General features: G+C 32.6%; 2 protein-coding genes across 2 annotated transcripts in view; both read left to right on the top strand.

Annotated features, from left to right (window-relative positions):
- Positions 1-1,944: 1,944 nt before the first annotated feature.
- Positions 1,945-14,230, top strand: LOC110822034 (Apoptosis inhibitory protein 5 (API5)). Its single transcript, XM_088207430.1, has 17 exons — positions 1,945-2,121; positions 2,217-2,337; positions 2,459-2,620; positions 2,834-2,933; positions 3,055-3,120; positions 4,897-4,994; positions 8,282-8,356; positions 8,512-8,661; positions 9,518-9,583; positions 9,668-9,733; positions 9,943-10,053; positions 10,329-10,418; positions 10,559-10,665; positions 13,041-13,155; positions 13,246-13,311; positions 13,399-13,502; positions 13,710-14,230. Exons 2-17 carry the CDS (start codon positions 2,251-2,253, stop codon positions 13,897-13,899), a joined length of 1,653 nt encoding a protein of 550 aa, XP_088063556.1. The 5' UTR covers positions 1,945-2,121; positions 2,217-2,250; the 3' UTR covers positions 13,900-14,230.
- Positions 14,231-15,477: 1,247 nt separating this feature from the next.
- Positions 15,478-15,983, top strand: part of LOC110822033 (RNA helicase family protein) — a 46,678-nt gene continuing 46,172 nt past the window's right edge. Inside the window, exons 1-2 of the mRNA XM_088208319.1 lie at positions 15,478-15,637; positions 15,732-15,876. Of these exons, the coding sequence (XP_088064445.1) occupies positions 15,534-15,637; positions 15,732-15,876 (249 nt within the window). The 5' untranslated portion in view covers positions 15,478-15,533. The remainder of the gene's footprint in view (positions 15,638-15,731; positions 15,877-15,983) is intronic.

Genomic DNA, 15,983 nt, shown 5'->3' with positions numbered 1-15,983 from the left:
ATGGAAGTGCAATGTGGATGGGACGGACAAGTCTTTGGTACGCAAGCAGGAGCAGGGTACGGTGCAATCGTCCGTGATTCAGGTGGCAACGTGATGCCTATCTTCTTGGGTAGATTGTCAGGATGTCGTTCGCCTTATCAGGCGGAATCGATGGAGTGTTGGTAAGGCCTTGCAATACATACATGATCACGTTCAGAAACCCAGAACGGTAGAGATTGACGCCCAATTAGGAACGTAGCTCTCAAATGGGTTAGAATAACGTATAATTAATTACGGGAATGAAAATTGGCCATTTTCAAAAAAATCAAAATAAAAAACAAGTGATTTATATATATATATATATATATATACATATATATCTGAATTATAGTAAAGGCACAAACATAAATGGCGTGCATGTGCAATAAGTCACGCGTCACCTTATTTCATTTTGACTTTAAATTATACCACATCTCCATCTTCATTCTTCGGTAATGGAAGCCTGCCTTTTTCAGTCTCTACTCTCAATTGGCTTTTCTGTACTATTTGAGCTTTATATCATGTGAAACCATTTTACCATAAAGTTTTCCAAGGTTTAATTTTCTACGGTTAAACTGTATTTTAGCGAGACAACAAAGTTATAAATATTTAACAAGATATAAAAACTACTAAGATATTAAAATAAACTTTGTTTATTAGAACCTCTTTGTGACACATTGCGGCCGCGTTGATTAATTTACTTTTTAGCATGCAAACTTCTGATCAATTGCAGTAAACCCCCATTGTCCTACCACTTATTTTTTACACCATCATATTTACTTTCTTTTATATAAACAATGTGTCCAAAAAAATAGATTAAAAAAGTGGTACATAGTTGACAATTAAAAATGTTTGGTATTAACTACATATATTCAGAATATGTAATGAGTTAAATAAATATATAGAATGTGTGCACCTAATTTAGATTTTGTAATAAGTAATAGATTCTTAATCATGTGTGAATCATCAATTATTTAAATTACAACTAATTTTTTATATAAAAATTATCAATAAAAATAAATTATATATATAGATCAATAAAAAATTTAACAATTATCAAACTCGTAATATTTAAATAAAATATATAAATTTTAATTATTATATTACTCTATTAGTTATATATGTATTTACACTTTCTACTATTGATTTATTGTTAAATATTTTTAAAAATAAAATAATAATATCGTTTATCAATCATATTATAGTAATATTCTAAATAAGAGTAGTTAGAAGTTCATACTTTATTATATTATTTCATGCTTCACCTTTTTTTACAACTAAAAAATTGTTAAAATATTAATTTAGTTTATATATTAATTTAAAATATTTAGATTAATCAAAATACTATTTTTTTTATAATTTTAATTCTCATACATTTAATTTTTTTTTATAATTTAGTCTCTAACTATTATGCACATTAAAATCGTTAATAATAACGTTATAAAAATTCAAATTGCACACATATCACATTTTAATTAGATTAATATAAATATTTATTGTTATATAATAAAATATGTAAATTTAAAATAAATATTTACTAAACCAAAAGTAATATATATTTAACGTGAACTATATACCATTTCTATTAAGTGTTAATATACATTAATGTTCGGGAGTAAATCAAATTTTTTTTGAAAATATAATGATTAAAATTATAAAAAAAAATTAATTCAGGGACCATTTGAATATTTTAAAATATTAGAGGGATCAGTTTAATGTTTTAGCCATTGAAAAACTTCTGACTAAATTTTCTTCATAAATTTTTAAAAATACTAAAAGTTTTCTAATAATTATTTTCCAAATTTTGATTGAAGAACATTGAAGATAGCAGTCAAAACGGTGCGGTTCGTCGCTGCTCCAACTTCCTATTTCTGCCAAGCAAAAATAAGTAAATAATAAATAAACAAATTCGCTATACGTTGCCGTTTGAATGGAAGCAGGTAAGGGATTTCGCCCTCACATCGAAGTCTGGTGTTGCTGTGTCTACATTGCTAATTTGCTTGACCCTCCAACTTCAAAACCCTTGCAACTGGTTCTGAAACTCCGACCAATCTGCGCAAGCAACGCTCTTGTATAGAGAAAGGAAGCATCAGTAGTTACCATGTACTCTCATACACTTGCAAATCTTACTATATATGAACATATATGTTCCTCTCAGGAAAAACGAGTTACTCATTTTCTTCCATTTTCGCTCTCAGCTCTCGCTCTCGTTTTCTTCAAGGCTGCCACCAAATGACGGACCTCTCAGAGGAGGCCAGGCAAATCGAGAAGCTTTACGAGTTTGGAGAGAGGCTCAATGAAGCCAAGGACAAGTCTCAGGTCTCCCTTACTTCTTTTTTCTAGGGTTTTGTCGTGTCTTCTTCTTCAGTATATTTTTAAGTTACGGTGAGACTTGTGTCTTTATTGTTTGTGTGTGTCTTTTCGGATTTTATTGTTGCAGAATGTGGCGGATTACGAGGGGATTATCGCCGCCGCAAATACGAGCATTAAGGCCAAGCAACTGGCGGCTCAGCTCATTCCTCGCTTCTTCAAGTTCTTCCCTGACCTTTCTTCCCGTGCTGTTAACGCTCATATCGATTTGATAGAAGAGGAGGAGCTCGGGGTCAGTCCCATCCCTCTCATACACACGGTCACACACCTATGTATATTAGTGAAAATGAGCCTGTTTGCTGATGTGCAATCAAGTTGGAAGTTTCTTAATGGAAGAATTTAGCTAATTCCTTTGCAATCTAGTTAACAAGAGAATTTTAGTTCTATATTCTGAAATTTATTCTGTACTTTTCTTTTTAATTTTTACACTTAACTTGGAAAATAGGTCCGTGTGCAAGCCATAAGGGGACTTCCCCTTTTCTGCAAGGATACACCGGAATATTTGTCTAAAATTGTGGACATTCTTGTGCAAGTTTTAGCTTCTGGTAAGTTTTGTGAAATAGTTTTTGTAAGGAATGTAGGTTTTGTGAACTTGATGGCTGTTGCTTTTGAGGTTTTTTTTTCTGTATTAATACTATGATATTGGATTTTCCTTGATGTGCTTAGATGAAACTGTCGAGCGAGATGCAGTACATAAAGCACTTATGTCCTTGTTGAGGCAGGATGTTAAAGGTAAACTTAGTTCTAGATTATGTACCTTAGAATTCATGAAATTACGGTCCTGTTGTTATATATTAGACTCAATAACTAATTTAGGATGGCAAAGTTATGTTTTGAGTTCTATATATGTGTTATGAAACAATGTCTGATTTAAAAGAAAGTGATATTGGAAATGGAAGTTGGATGATAACTCTCTGTTCATTTAGCATGAATTTTAATGAAAGTTGAATGGTAACTCTTGTGTTAAATTGACGTGTACATGGATGTTCTTAAACTTTTGAGTTTGTCAATGCCATCCTTCAACTATTATCTATGCTTCCTTGTATTTTCAAGTGATACCATCTTTTGAGTTCGTGGAAGAAAAGAAATATGAGAATTTTTGAGAATACAGAAACAGACTTTGTAAAAATTAGAGATAGATGGATTAACACTTTTAGTTCTATATTATTGGGTCATGATATGAAAGATTGAAATGATATTAGAATGGTCATCGATCACTTGACTGATATGTAAATTTATTTTGTATACGGGTGGTACCTCCTTGTATTATTGTCCATAATAATACTCCTCTTTTATTTCAAAAGAAAAACATTTCCAGTCATGCCATCTTTCATTTCCAACTTCATTTGTTTCGCCTGTCTTAAAATTTTCCAATTATGCACCTCTCTCTTTTCTCTTTTTTGGTCTCCTGAAGTATTTGAAAGCAATAAGACTAAAATCTGATAGCTCCTGTTAAAATTTTTTTAAACCCCTCTTTAAAAATTTATTTTGATGCTTGAAATTTTTATGAGAGTGTATTTTTTTAGTTTCGTACCAGAAAAACAGAACCACCATCTTTAGTAACATTTCTTTTCATTTTTAAGTAAACAATAAAAAGTCCACACGGGTGAACCCAATTTCTACTCAACGAAATAGCGAGTGGCTAGGTTTTAGAATCTCTGATTTCTTCTAATATACCGTTCGTCATTAATATTGCGTTTGTTGCAATATTTAATCCCTAAACTGCCACCATTAAGTTGCTTGAGACCAAATTGAACAATTACTAAATTCTCAGGACTAGTATGTTATTCACTCAATTGAAAAGTTGATGCCACTGTTCAAAATCTGGAAGGGTATTGGCTTCATCATTGTATTTAATTCCTCAATTAAGCATAGTAATCCTTTATTAGGTTGATCAATATCAATCAGTTGTTCAAAACAAGGTTGCTAATTGCAAAATTAATCCAGTGTTATATTAAGAAAATGTAGTTTCTACGTAAAATTTAACTAGAAGTCTGTATATGCTGGTTGACTTTTGCAAATTAGGATCATTGACTCATCCAGGATCAACTGAAGTTTTAGAGATGGATTTCTTGGCAATCCAAAGAAGAGAATAGGGGCAACCTAGTTTTTTGATGAGCTTGGGCCTTATAAAATCTTATTCTCTTTTCTGGACGATATATAGTGATGAAGAGCACATAATGTGAAGTAACACATTTTTTTTTTTTTCGAAATAAAAAGTATAAAGCGGTTGTAATGTGAAGTAGCACATATTTAACGAATTTAATTTTATTAACAAGTACGTATTAAATTCAGCCTTGTACCATGATGGTGCATAGTAGTAGTAATTAACAAAGAAGTAGTACTTTGACAAACTACAAATTTGATTCCATCACCATTGATTTGTGGATTAAGATATTTAAAATATTTGGAGTAATTCATGATCGTTCTATTCTAGTACATTTATAGGCCTGTGGACAATTCTGATGATTTCTATCCCTTGGTAACATCATCTTATTGTTGATGCAGCATCTTTGACAGCCTTGTTTAAGCATGTCGGGAGTGTTGATGAACCAAGTGCTGACGAAGTCATTCGTGAGAAAGTTCTAAGCTTCATAAGAGATAAGGTTGGAAGACTATCTTATATAATGACATCGTCTTTTTATAATTTTCATTTTCTTTCCTACAATATAGAAAACCTACACTTTGTCCTTATATCTTCCTTACCTCTGAAGAGGAAGAAGTATAGGAACAAGAACAAGAAGCCCTTAAAGTAGACAAGAACTGGAAAGACAATTCAAATGCAAATATTGAATTGTATAAAAAATGTAGAAAACCTACACTATGTCCTTGTGTTATCAGAAATGACACAAAATTCTGCCCATTACTTGATGGTTTTTTTTTTGGGTTTGGATGGGAAGGGGTATCCTGAGGTTTGCTTGAGACAGTCCCCTTTGTGTGGAATCGTAAAGGCTTTGTAATCCCTTACATCGTCTTGGTATATTGAAGAATTTACTTCAAGAGTGCTATCTAGAAGAATTGAACTCAAAATCTCATCTTTTAGTGGTTTCTTTCTTCTGCTTTCCATGGTGTTGGCAAGAGGAAACAGCTAAGGACACTGGCTCTTTTTTGCTGGGTTGTGGGTGATATGATTTGAGAGGAACACTAAGTTTAGCGATTATTTCTCTCTATTTTTGCTTCGTTGTAATTTTGTCCTTTTTTGGCATCTCTTTGGGGCTAAGGTGTATATACATTTTGGATATTATTCTTTCTCTATCTTGCACAGAGATTAGTTGGTAATCTTTCATTGAGCATTGTCAATTTTTTTTTTCTCTTTTTTTTCCTGTTCTTTTTAGTTTTATCTGTTGGGAAGACTAGTCCTCAGATGTTGAACTTCTCTTTCTCTATATGATGATATATGTATATTTCTACAAAAAGATCGTTGTTAGGAAACAAATTATATATTTGAGTTTGGCGATTGGTGTTCCAATAATTCTTAACAATTGACTGTACACTTATATTAGGTATTTTCATTATCACTACTACTACTTACATGAGCCCCTAGAAAGCTACTTTTGGCCTTCACCTTTGTCCCTTGTTCAGATCGAGTGTTGGTGATGGTCCACACTTTCTTGTTTGGAAGATCCTTGGATTGACATGTTTTGTTGCCTACTTAGTTTTTGTGTTTATACATCTATCCCAGGGTCATATCACTCCAACATCATTTTGTTTATTAACTCTATGAGTCATTGCTCGTTGAATACATTCTTAATGATCATGAAGTTGTAGAAATTATTTCTTTTGGTTAGCTCTTTGATTCTATATCATTTTTTAAGGTCTTGATTGTAGGATTTGGTCCTGAGACTCATTTCATTCAATTTCTTAGCATTCTTAGCCCATAATCTTTCTATTCATAATGATGTCTTTGGTAATATTGTGCTTAATTCAAGTTGATTATGTTCCCATTAAGTTCCTACATCTTAATTATTTGGTAGAATTACAAATAATTTACATGTTTGATGCGTAATTAAATAACACCAGTCGTATCTTCAATTCTATAGTAAAGGTTCTGGATTCCTACTTGGCAAGGGAGAAATTAAAAAAACACCTATCTTGAATTAGATGGAATTGACATGAAATGACAATGCTATTTTCATTTTTATTTTCATCTCATTTGTATTGTATTTCTATTTTTATTCCATAGAATTGAAAATTGAACCGAACTCAAGATAAGTGTTTTTAAAATGTATTTTTTTTTGAAGTAAAAATAGATGGTATGATTCATTCACAAGCACTAAGGAGATACAAATCCATGTATGATGTTGTTTGCATATCAATCAAAATGTCAATAAGGTTCTGAAAGTCCTCAAATGAGTAGAGAGGAGACCTATAATAGAAAACCTAAAGTCTCAAACCATCCATCTTTTAACCTATCTAAATAACCTTCCATGCTCTCGAAACATCTCTTGTTCATTTCTTTCTGCACTGCCCAAAAGGTAGTAAAGGAAATGAGGTTAACATGCTTCTTCACAGCACTGATTCGTTTTCGTTGCCAAATTTCTTCTCGCACTGAAGTAGCCATCACCCAATTACTACCCACAAGGCTATAAGCAAGGTCCACAATTTATACACAAAATGACATCACAAAAGGATATGCTCACATGACTTCATCTCCCTTTTGCATAAGAAAAAAACATTCACCAAAATCCTGCTCTCTTACTCAGCTTGTACAAAGTTAAAATGTAACCTCTACCAACCTCCCAAGAAAAAATAGTAACTCCAGGTGGAGTGTTAAGCTTCTAGATTTCTAGAATGGAAAGCCAGTAATCGTGGCGTCTCTTTTGGTCAAGTGATTGTAGAAAGATCTGATAGGGAAAATCCCTCTAGCATTGAACCTCCATGCTGGTTGGTCTCTAGTCTCATTAACTCTGGCCCTAGTAAGGGCTAAAAGTAGAGCCTCATATTCCCTAATTTTCTGATCATTGAGATTTCCCTCCCTCATAATACCATGGTATGATTCTTGAATCAAGACATTCTTGTACTTGGCAATAGCATAGATCCGGTGAATTGTTTGCTGAGTGTCCACCTTCCAACCAGGCATCATGCCGAGAGCTGATTCTGAAGTGTTTTTAGAATGTTCTTGTTCCTTATAAGGATAAAGAGTTTGAGCTCCAATTCTGAATAGACTGAATACTATTGCTTTACTCCAAGCTCTTTGACCAATTGTGCTTTGCCTTTGGAATGTGTTTGATGTGCTCCAAAGATGCTAGTTCACATGGTTACCTCTTATGCATTGCAATATTGCTGGGGACATTTGGACCTGTTTACTTGATACTTTTGCAGTTTCTTAGGTTTCTCCGCCTCATCTTCAGGATTTCCTTTGTTTTGCCTTCTTTGGCATTGGCAGAAGGAAGTTAAGTTTGTGGCACACTGCTATTTTGCTGGATTGTGGGTGATTTGGCTGTAGAGGAACTATAAGATTTTCAGATGTCATGTTTCTCATTTTTATCTCTCTAAGAATGTTATCATTTTCAGTGTCTCTTTCAGTTAGGGTGCATTTGCATTTTAAAGATAGTCATTTTTTCTATAGATTTCGGCCAGTCATCCACTATTGAGCATTGTCGGTTTCTAATCTCCTTATCTTTTTAATTCTTTTGGGAGGATAACTAGTGTTATACCATTGTGCCTCACATTCTATTTCTAGTAATATTTTCTTAATCAAATAAATAAATAAATAATTGACTAGCTGTTTTTTAGCAGTGGGAGATAAGTGTGGGGTAATACAAAGAGGTTCAGGCCTGAACCACCAGGCAAGGGTTGATGAATGTGGTTTTCAGCTTTCTTGGGTGGTTTAGTTTCTTGTGTACTTCCCTTCTCTTTATGATGGTTGGACTGATTTTGCACAATTTGGCAGGTTTTTCCTCTTAAAGCTGAGCTCTTAAAGCCTCAAGAGGAGATGGAAAGGCATATAACTGATTTGATTAAAAAGGTAGGATGATGATCTTACCACAGTAGCTTTCATTAATATTCTTTTTTATTGATGTTCAGTTTATGCTTAAATTGTGAGCTTTTTTCTTTTTTAAAGATTTAAATTTGTTTTCCTACTGTAAGATACATTATTAATTTGGTTTAGGTTTGTTCCAGAGCTTAGCGGATGTAACTGGTGCAGAATTTAGAATGTTTATGGATTTCCTGACAAGCTTGAGCATATTTGGGGAGAAAGCTCCTCCAGAACGCATGAAGGAACTAATTGGAATTATTGAAGGGCAGGCTGATTTAGATGCACAATTTAATGTAAGTGCTTGTTTCATTGTGTATGTTTGCCAAAAAGGAATTCTGAATTGAAAGTCTGTTGCTTTGGTGAACAAATTAGAAGTGTCAATATTTTTGAAACCTAATTTCATGATTATTGTGTAATTGAAAATGATGTTTGTTAGGCAACGGATATTTATTTATTTTTCTGAGATAACAAAGAAGGTTAGAAACAACTAGATGATGCAAATACAATTTGCTTTCATTGAGAGTCAGACTCAAGACCTCCTGCTTACTAAACGGGTGCTCTAACCAACTGAGCTATGAAAAGCTTGATTTTTCAGACGGGTGCAACGGATATTTATGTTATCTTGGTCACTTGTTTGCTTGCGAATCTAGGTGTTAATAGATGGCTTTGGAACTATGTAAAGGCATCTCTTGAAAACATAAATTTACCTGCTTGTTGGCGGCAAAATGGAAGAGGAAAGCCATTTGATAAAAGAAAAGATACTTTTGTAAATTGTGGACTTCCATTCTAATACATTCATTGTTGTTTTGAAAGCTTAAGCAGCTTGGAAGCTGACAGAAATTTTTGTTCAAAATCGGATCTTGTGTTTTGATTATTTGAGGGCTTTAGAACCTCCATTCATATTGAAATTTACCTATGATCCAAAATAAACAGCCTCCAATTGTATGGGAAAGGGATGGGGAAAGGTGTGGATGCCCACAACAGAGTTGGGAATGCATGCATTGTACTGACCCATGAAGCTAACTGGGGTTACTCAGTCCCGTAAATCTGCCTTAAAACATTGTGGGGAAATTTTTGACTGTTTCATATTCTGATGCTCTTTTATTATATTTTGATGAATAGCCGTAGCTAACAAATTTTCAAATGCAGGTTTCAGATGCAGACCATATTGACAGGTTAATATCATGCTTGCACATGGCTCTTCCCTTTTTTGCGGTATGCATTTTCTTTGATGACTGGGATATCCGCTTTTGGTAATGACACCTTATAATTTCCTCACATTTGATTAAACTTTTGTAGAGGGGTGCACCAGGAAGCAAGTTCCTTAACTACTTGAACAAACACATCATACCTGTTTTTGACAAGGTAATGCATTATTTTCTATCACCAGCAACGGACATCTAAAATTGATTGTAATTTTTAATGGGCTTGTGGATTTTAACATTTCATTAGCAATGTAATACGTTGCAGTTGGCAACATTTCCTTATGAAGGCACTTCTCTTGACTATTTTTCCTTTTCATCCATAAAGAACCTTTGGTATAAATACATCCTAACTGTGTTACTTCCTGCCAGCTTCCTGAGGAAAGAAAGCTTGATTTGTTAAAAGCCCTTGCTGATATTTCACCTTATACAACATCACAGGAGTCTCGCCAGATCCTTCCCTCTATGGTTCAGCTGCTAAAGGTATTTGTTTTCTGGAACATTATGTGGTGATGGCATGAGAAATATCTAATTCATCTGTCCCTAAATGATGATTGACATCTAATGTTTACTCTTGAGTTTTTGTTGTTTAAAAACTTGTTTTGCTATTGACATTGGTTTGTTGATCATCTCTTCAGTTTTGGAAGCATTTTTTCTTTTCGAAAATAGAATGTCAGGAAGCTTCTTAGTAATTAATCTGTTGAAGTTACTATGTATTTGTAGATACTGCCTCTTAAAATATTTTTTTTCCCTCTCAGAAATACATGCCTCGGAGAAAGACTGGAGAAGAGATGAACTTTACTTACGTGGAGTGCTTGTTGTATGCGTTTCACCACTTAGCCCATAAGGTTGCTGAATTTTGTGATTTTACATTTCTCATTATAGTGGGCTTCTAGTTGCTCTGCTTGGATTGGCATGGCTGTCCCCCTTTGCTGGTTGAGGCTTGTTTGAGGTTTATGTTAACCATTTGATCTTTGTGTTTATATAGGCTCCAAATGCTACAAACAGTCTGTGTGGTTACAAAATAGTGACTGGCCAACCATCAGATAGACTTGGTGAGGACTTCTCAGAGTACTATAAGGACTTCACTGAAAGGTACTTTTGTGTATTTGGTTTTTGTGGACATTTTAGTAAATTGGTTAATGCTGTCATACATCATTGGAAGTTCTTGTTTCACATCTCTATCATCCTCCTTTTCATTGTCCACCTTTCCTGGTTCACATGGTACATATCTATCCACTTTGAGAAGTCACTGAGAGCCTTGTATGCTTCCAAATTTTTTTCTTCACATTCCAGTAATTTAACGACATAACTAAATGGCATATTTCCATATACTCTAAGGTTAACCATGTCGAGTACTTATGCACTGGGGTATGCTCACGAATGATTGTCCTCTTCACTTGTCTTTTCAGTTAGAGAAGCTTTTGTCATGGGAATGAAATGCTCAGATGTATAAAGTTTCTACAGATGTTGTAGCAAAGTTCTACTTGTGATTTTTTTTTATATTACTTGTTATATCATAACTTATCTTTTTAATGAAATGTTACGAGTGGATTGGTGTAGAACAAATAGAGTTGATTTGTCCAATTAGGGATTTGGGGATAAAAAAAACCTAGATATCACAGCTAAGGTTTTTTAAACATCACATATAAGAAACCTTATGTATTATACTTAAGGGTTTGATTGCATGACAAAACCAAAAAATTGAGAAACTTTTAAAATATTATTGAATAACATGAATGCTTATATAAGTAAAATTACAAGCTTTTTATAATAAGTTCTAAGCAACCTCTCCTAAATAGAATTAGAATAAGAAATAGTAAAGGAGTAGAATTAGGAATACTAATCCTAATAAAAATAAGAAAGTAATACTGGTAATATTAGGAATACTAATTCTAATACAAATAGGAAAATGCTTACAAGAATAAAAATTTTAAGTTACTAAAACTATTATAATACTTCTAAAAAGAATAGGCTCCTAAATTGGTTAGTACTTTTATATTTAATATAATTACAATTTCTAAACTATTTAGAAAATCTAATGCTAGCCCATTTTGCATCATGTATGCTTCAATACTTTTGTGTATTGGTGGTCAAATCCAGTTGGATACTTGGGCTTAGTCACGATCTGGTTTTTTTTTCTAAGGGTTTTGATCTGTTCGGAAATGCTTTCTTTAACATTTCATGTGCAAGTTAAGCAAATGGTATTGTTATTTTTCTCTTGGGCATCAGATGACCCATATGTCATAACATTACTTTCTCCTCTATTTTTGAAAATAACTGCTTGAGCATGGCCTCAAAGTTTTGGCCGGCTATTCTTCATTGCTTTTTGCTGGATCTCTTTCCTTAAAAAAAAAGAATTTTTTCACGATATCTAGTCCGCAACTGATGTTTTTCTCTTTCTTTTTCTGATAGTACTGTTTCTGTCAAGAAAAGAAAAGCGTTGGTCTCAAAGTAAATGAGTGTTGGATGGTAATTGGAGCTTTGCTTAGCATATGTTACTGCCTGTTCTTTTGCATGAGTAGGTGGTTGAATTCTATTATACATCTCTCCAATTCCCTTAACGAGTTTTTGCATCATCTCATTGTTATCCAAAATTAGATAATCATCTATGGCTTTTGAACTAAGTGATTTATGATGGGTGGATATGATGCATGCTTTGATCAGGATTCATAAAATCTTCTAACTTAACTGACAGTCATATCTAGTTGTCTAGTGCATTTTGCTGTATTTCCAAAATGAAGCAAGCAGGGATTCAACATGACATCATCCAGTTTCATTTCATAGAAATCAGTCTAGAGACAGGTTCCGTGATAGTAGATGGCCATCAGTATTGCCCACAATCCAGTACAATACAAGAAGATCAAGCATATCGAAGTTGATAGGCATTTTATCAAGGAAAAACTAGATAGTGGTTTGATATGTACACCATACATGTCTACCGCCTCACAGTTTGCCTATGTATTAACTAAGGATTTAAATAATTCTGGATTTCAGATAGTTATTACCAAGCTAAGAATGGACAATATCTATTCACTATCTTGAGGAGGAATGTTGGGAAATGTATATTAAGTGTAATGAGAGTAAATGGTGTATTAGTAAAATACCCACATGTGCAATTAATTGTATCTTTCGTTTTATTGTTCATAAAAATATGTATCTACAGGGTCCTAGTACTCAATAATAAGCATAATATTCATTATTTTGTTTTTATTTAATTAAATGAAATTATCTTAAAAAAAAAATCATTTTTCCACATTCATCAGTATGATGTGTTTGTAATAGAGTCCATTGCAATGCTCCCTTGTTTTGACTTTACTACATCTGTTTTTGATGATATTTCATTTTTATGTAACATTTTATCTATGAAAATTTATTTAATAATATTGCTATGCTTTTTCTACGGGTCAGGATATTTTCTATTGATGCATCTTTAATTAATTAATTTATTAATGTCATTGACGATCCAGATTGAGCAATGTTGAAGACCTAACAAGAGCTACAATGAAGAAATTAACTCAGGGAATGGCTGAGCACAACAAAGCAATGGCAGCTGCTACGTCTGATGAAGCTAAGGAGAGTATTGTAAGTTTATTTCTCTGGATATTCCTGGTATCTTGAGGACTTTCTTTTGTTGTCTGCATCTCTGAGACATAGTTCTTCTTTTTATTGCAGAAAACTCAAAAGCAGAATACTACAACTGGGTTGAGAACGTGTAATAACATTTTGGCAATGACAAAGGTGAACAATGGCAGTGAAACTTTTGCGACAGCTTTATGTGGAATGTGTGCATGAACAGTTAGAACTAACTATTTTGTAATAATTCAGCCACTACATTCAAAAACACCAGCTTTTATTGGAGACAGTACTATCAATCTTTCTTGGAAAGAAGCTATAAGACCATCTTTGCCATCTGCTGCAACGGCAACAGGGTATGAGATATATGCCTGATCTCAAAGTTTTTCTCCTTTGTCATCAGACATAGTTTATTCATATTATGCTTTTTAATCATTTCGTTATTTCCTTTAACTTTTTCCTTGGGAGGGAGAGGGTTTTTGCTATGCAAAGAGATTTAAATTGGAATGTAATGCTTAACTTCCAGTGAATTCTTGCCGATTCTCATAATAATTTCCATGCAGAGGGAAACGGCCTGGTGCTGCCAATGTTTCAAATAATGTAGGAATGAAAAAAGGCCGTGGTGCTGGTGGTGGTTTGCAAAATCAGCTTGTCACGAAGGCACTAGAAGGTATCTCTCGTGGCGGGAGGAGCGGCATAAGAGGCAGGGGCAGAGGCTGGGGTGGACGTGGAAGGGGTAGAGGCTACAGGTAGTTTTCCTAGAAGGTCAAATATTTGGACAAGTTAGCCTGTATCTGGAAAAAAAAAAAGTAATTAGACATAAAAATGTAATGGATTTCTTCCGTTTTGATTTACAAGTTTATGCCGAGTTTCTAGATTTATTATGGACTTAAAGTAGCCAATGAATCCGCCACAGACGTTTCTAAATGATTTTATAGGGATTAGGGTTTTGAGTTCCAAGTTGTTGTTAGTAAGGAATTTCTTCATATTTTGTATCCTAGTGCTCAGCCTGTAAGGATGTTCTATAAATATGACTTGTAGAATATTGTGATTTGACAGTAATTTAAATTTTATTCGCCTGTTATATGAGCAAGTGAATCTATTTTCTGTGCAATTTTAGTTTTGAATCTTTATGGGACATGGATGGTTGGCACTAGAAACACTAGTTAGGTCCAGTCAGTAAATGGAATCAAATTTGGTAATCCAATTGAATTTGTAGTTTTAAGCCATGTACGACATACCAAAATTTGAAAGAAATGAACTGATTTTGTTTTAGCAATCCAAATGAGTTAAAAACAGCAATGAATATTTCCTTACTTTTTCATGTTTGAATCTTATTGCTCTGTTTGTACGAGGAAGTTATTTGAATCTAAACTTTGTAGAGAAGTGGTACAACAACAATTTTCATTTTTTTAAATATTCATTCTTCTGTTATTTTAGAAATCGAATAACTTTGATTAAAAATTACCATACAGCTGTTAAATTTGATAATCCAATTAAATGCACGTTTGAGGTTATACGTGAATTATTTAATTTTTTGGGCTAAAATATGAAGTTGGTATTTCTATTATTTAATTTTAATGATAATCTATTATTGATAATTTTGTGTTTCACATAAATGTTGAAGACGATCAATAGAATAATTAAATTGAGATATGTATTCTAAGGTAGATTATAATAAATATTTTTTTAAAGATGTAATATTATTTAAATAAACATACTAATTATATTATTTTTTTTTTATCATTTCTAAAATTTATTACTAACTTTTTAATATAATATATTACATACATAAAAAGGAAAACAAAAATAGACCGTAACTAAACTTTTCATTTTTTTAATTTTTAAATAAAATAAATACAAATAAAGCGGTAATATAAATAATAATTTTTTATTCACATTTTATCAATAAAAATAAAAAATAAAATAATCATAGTTGTAATAAATATTACCTTAAATTTTTTGGATAAAATTTAATTAACTCATTACAGACCTATATGATAATTATATACAAAGGTAATAATATAAAGATTAAATAAAATAAAATAAAATAAAAATTATAATATTAATAATAATTATTTATTAAACTTTTAAATTTTAATTTTTATGTTTCGACAATATATATACTTATCTATTTAAATTTTTAATTGATTAAAAACTTTAAAATTATATATTATATAAAATATAGACTTTTATTTGTTTTTTTTACATCTCATTAATTCTGCAATTTTTTTTTTCACAAAAAAAATTAAGATATAATAATTCTGTTATATTTTAATTATCTATTTTTTTTTTTAGTTCAATAAAACTTTTATTTCCGTAAAGTTAAATGTTTATAAATCCAAATTGGGAGACCGAAGAATGAGCAGCGGCAAGGTTTAGACAAAATGTCCCAGTTTTGGAGGCCGGGAACGGAGAAGCCTCGGTTCGTCGACGATGAAGAAGGCGGCGTCGTTTTTCTCTCTCCTTCTGCTACCTCCTTTTCCTCTACGTATTCTCTCTTCTCATTGGTTAATCTCTTCTCAGTCATTATGGGCATACCATGGATGTTCATATAGACTTATCAGGTATATTTTGGCTTACAGATATGGGCATGCCAGTATTGAGAAGCAGAGGCAGAGACTGCCTGTTTATAAGTATAAAACAGCTATTCTCTATTTGGTTGAAACTCATGCTACTACCATTATTGTCGGCGAGACGGGTAGTGGCAAAACTACTCAAATTCCTCAGGTTTAATTTTGTTTCTCTCTCTTTTTAATGTTTGTTCAAAAGTTTCTGTTTGGTTCGTAGCAAAAATTGGAGATAGTTTGGAAGAAATATAGCGCACTTTTCCTAAT

The sequence above is a fragment of the Carica papaya genome, chromosome 7, assembly GCF_054855325.1.
Source record: "Carica papaya isolate Zhongbai chromosome 7, ASM5485532v1, whole genome shotgun sequence".
NCBI lineage: Eukaryota > Viridiplantae > Streptophyta > Magnoliopsida > Brassicales > Caricaceae > Carica > Carica papaya.
The sequence above is the reverse complement of the archived record's forward strand: the minus strand, read 5'-3'. Positions and strand labels throughout refer to the sequence as shown.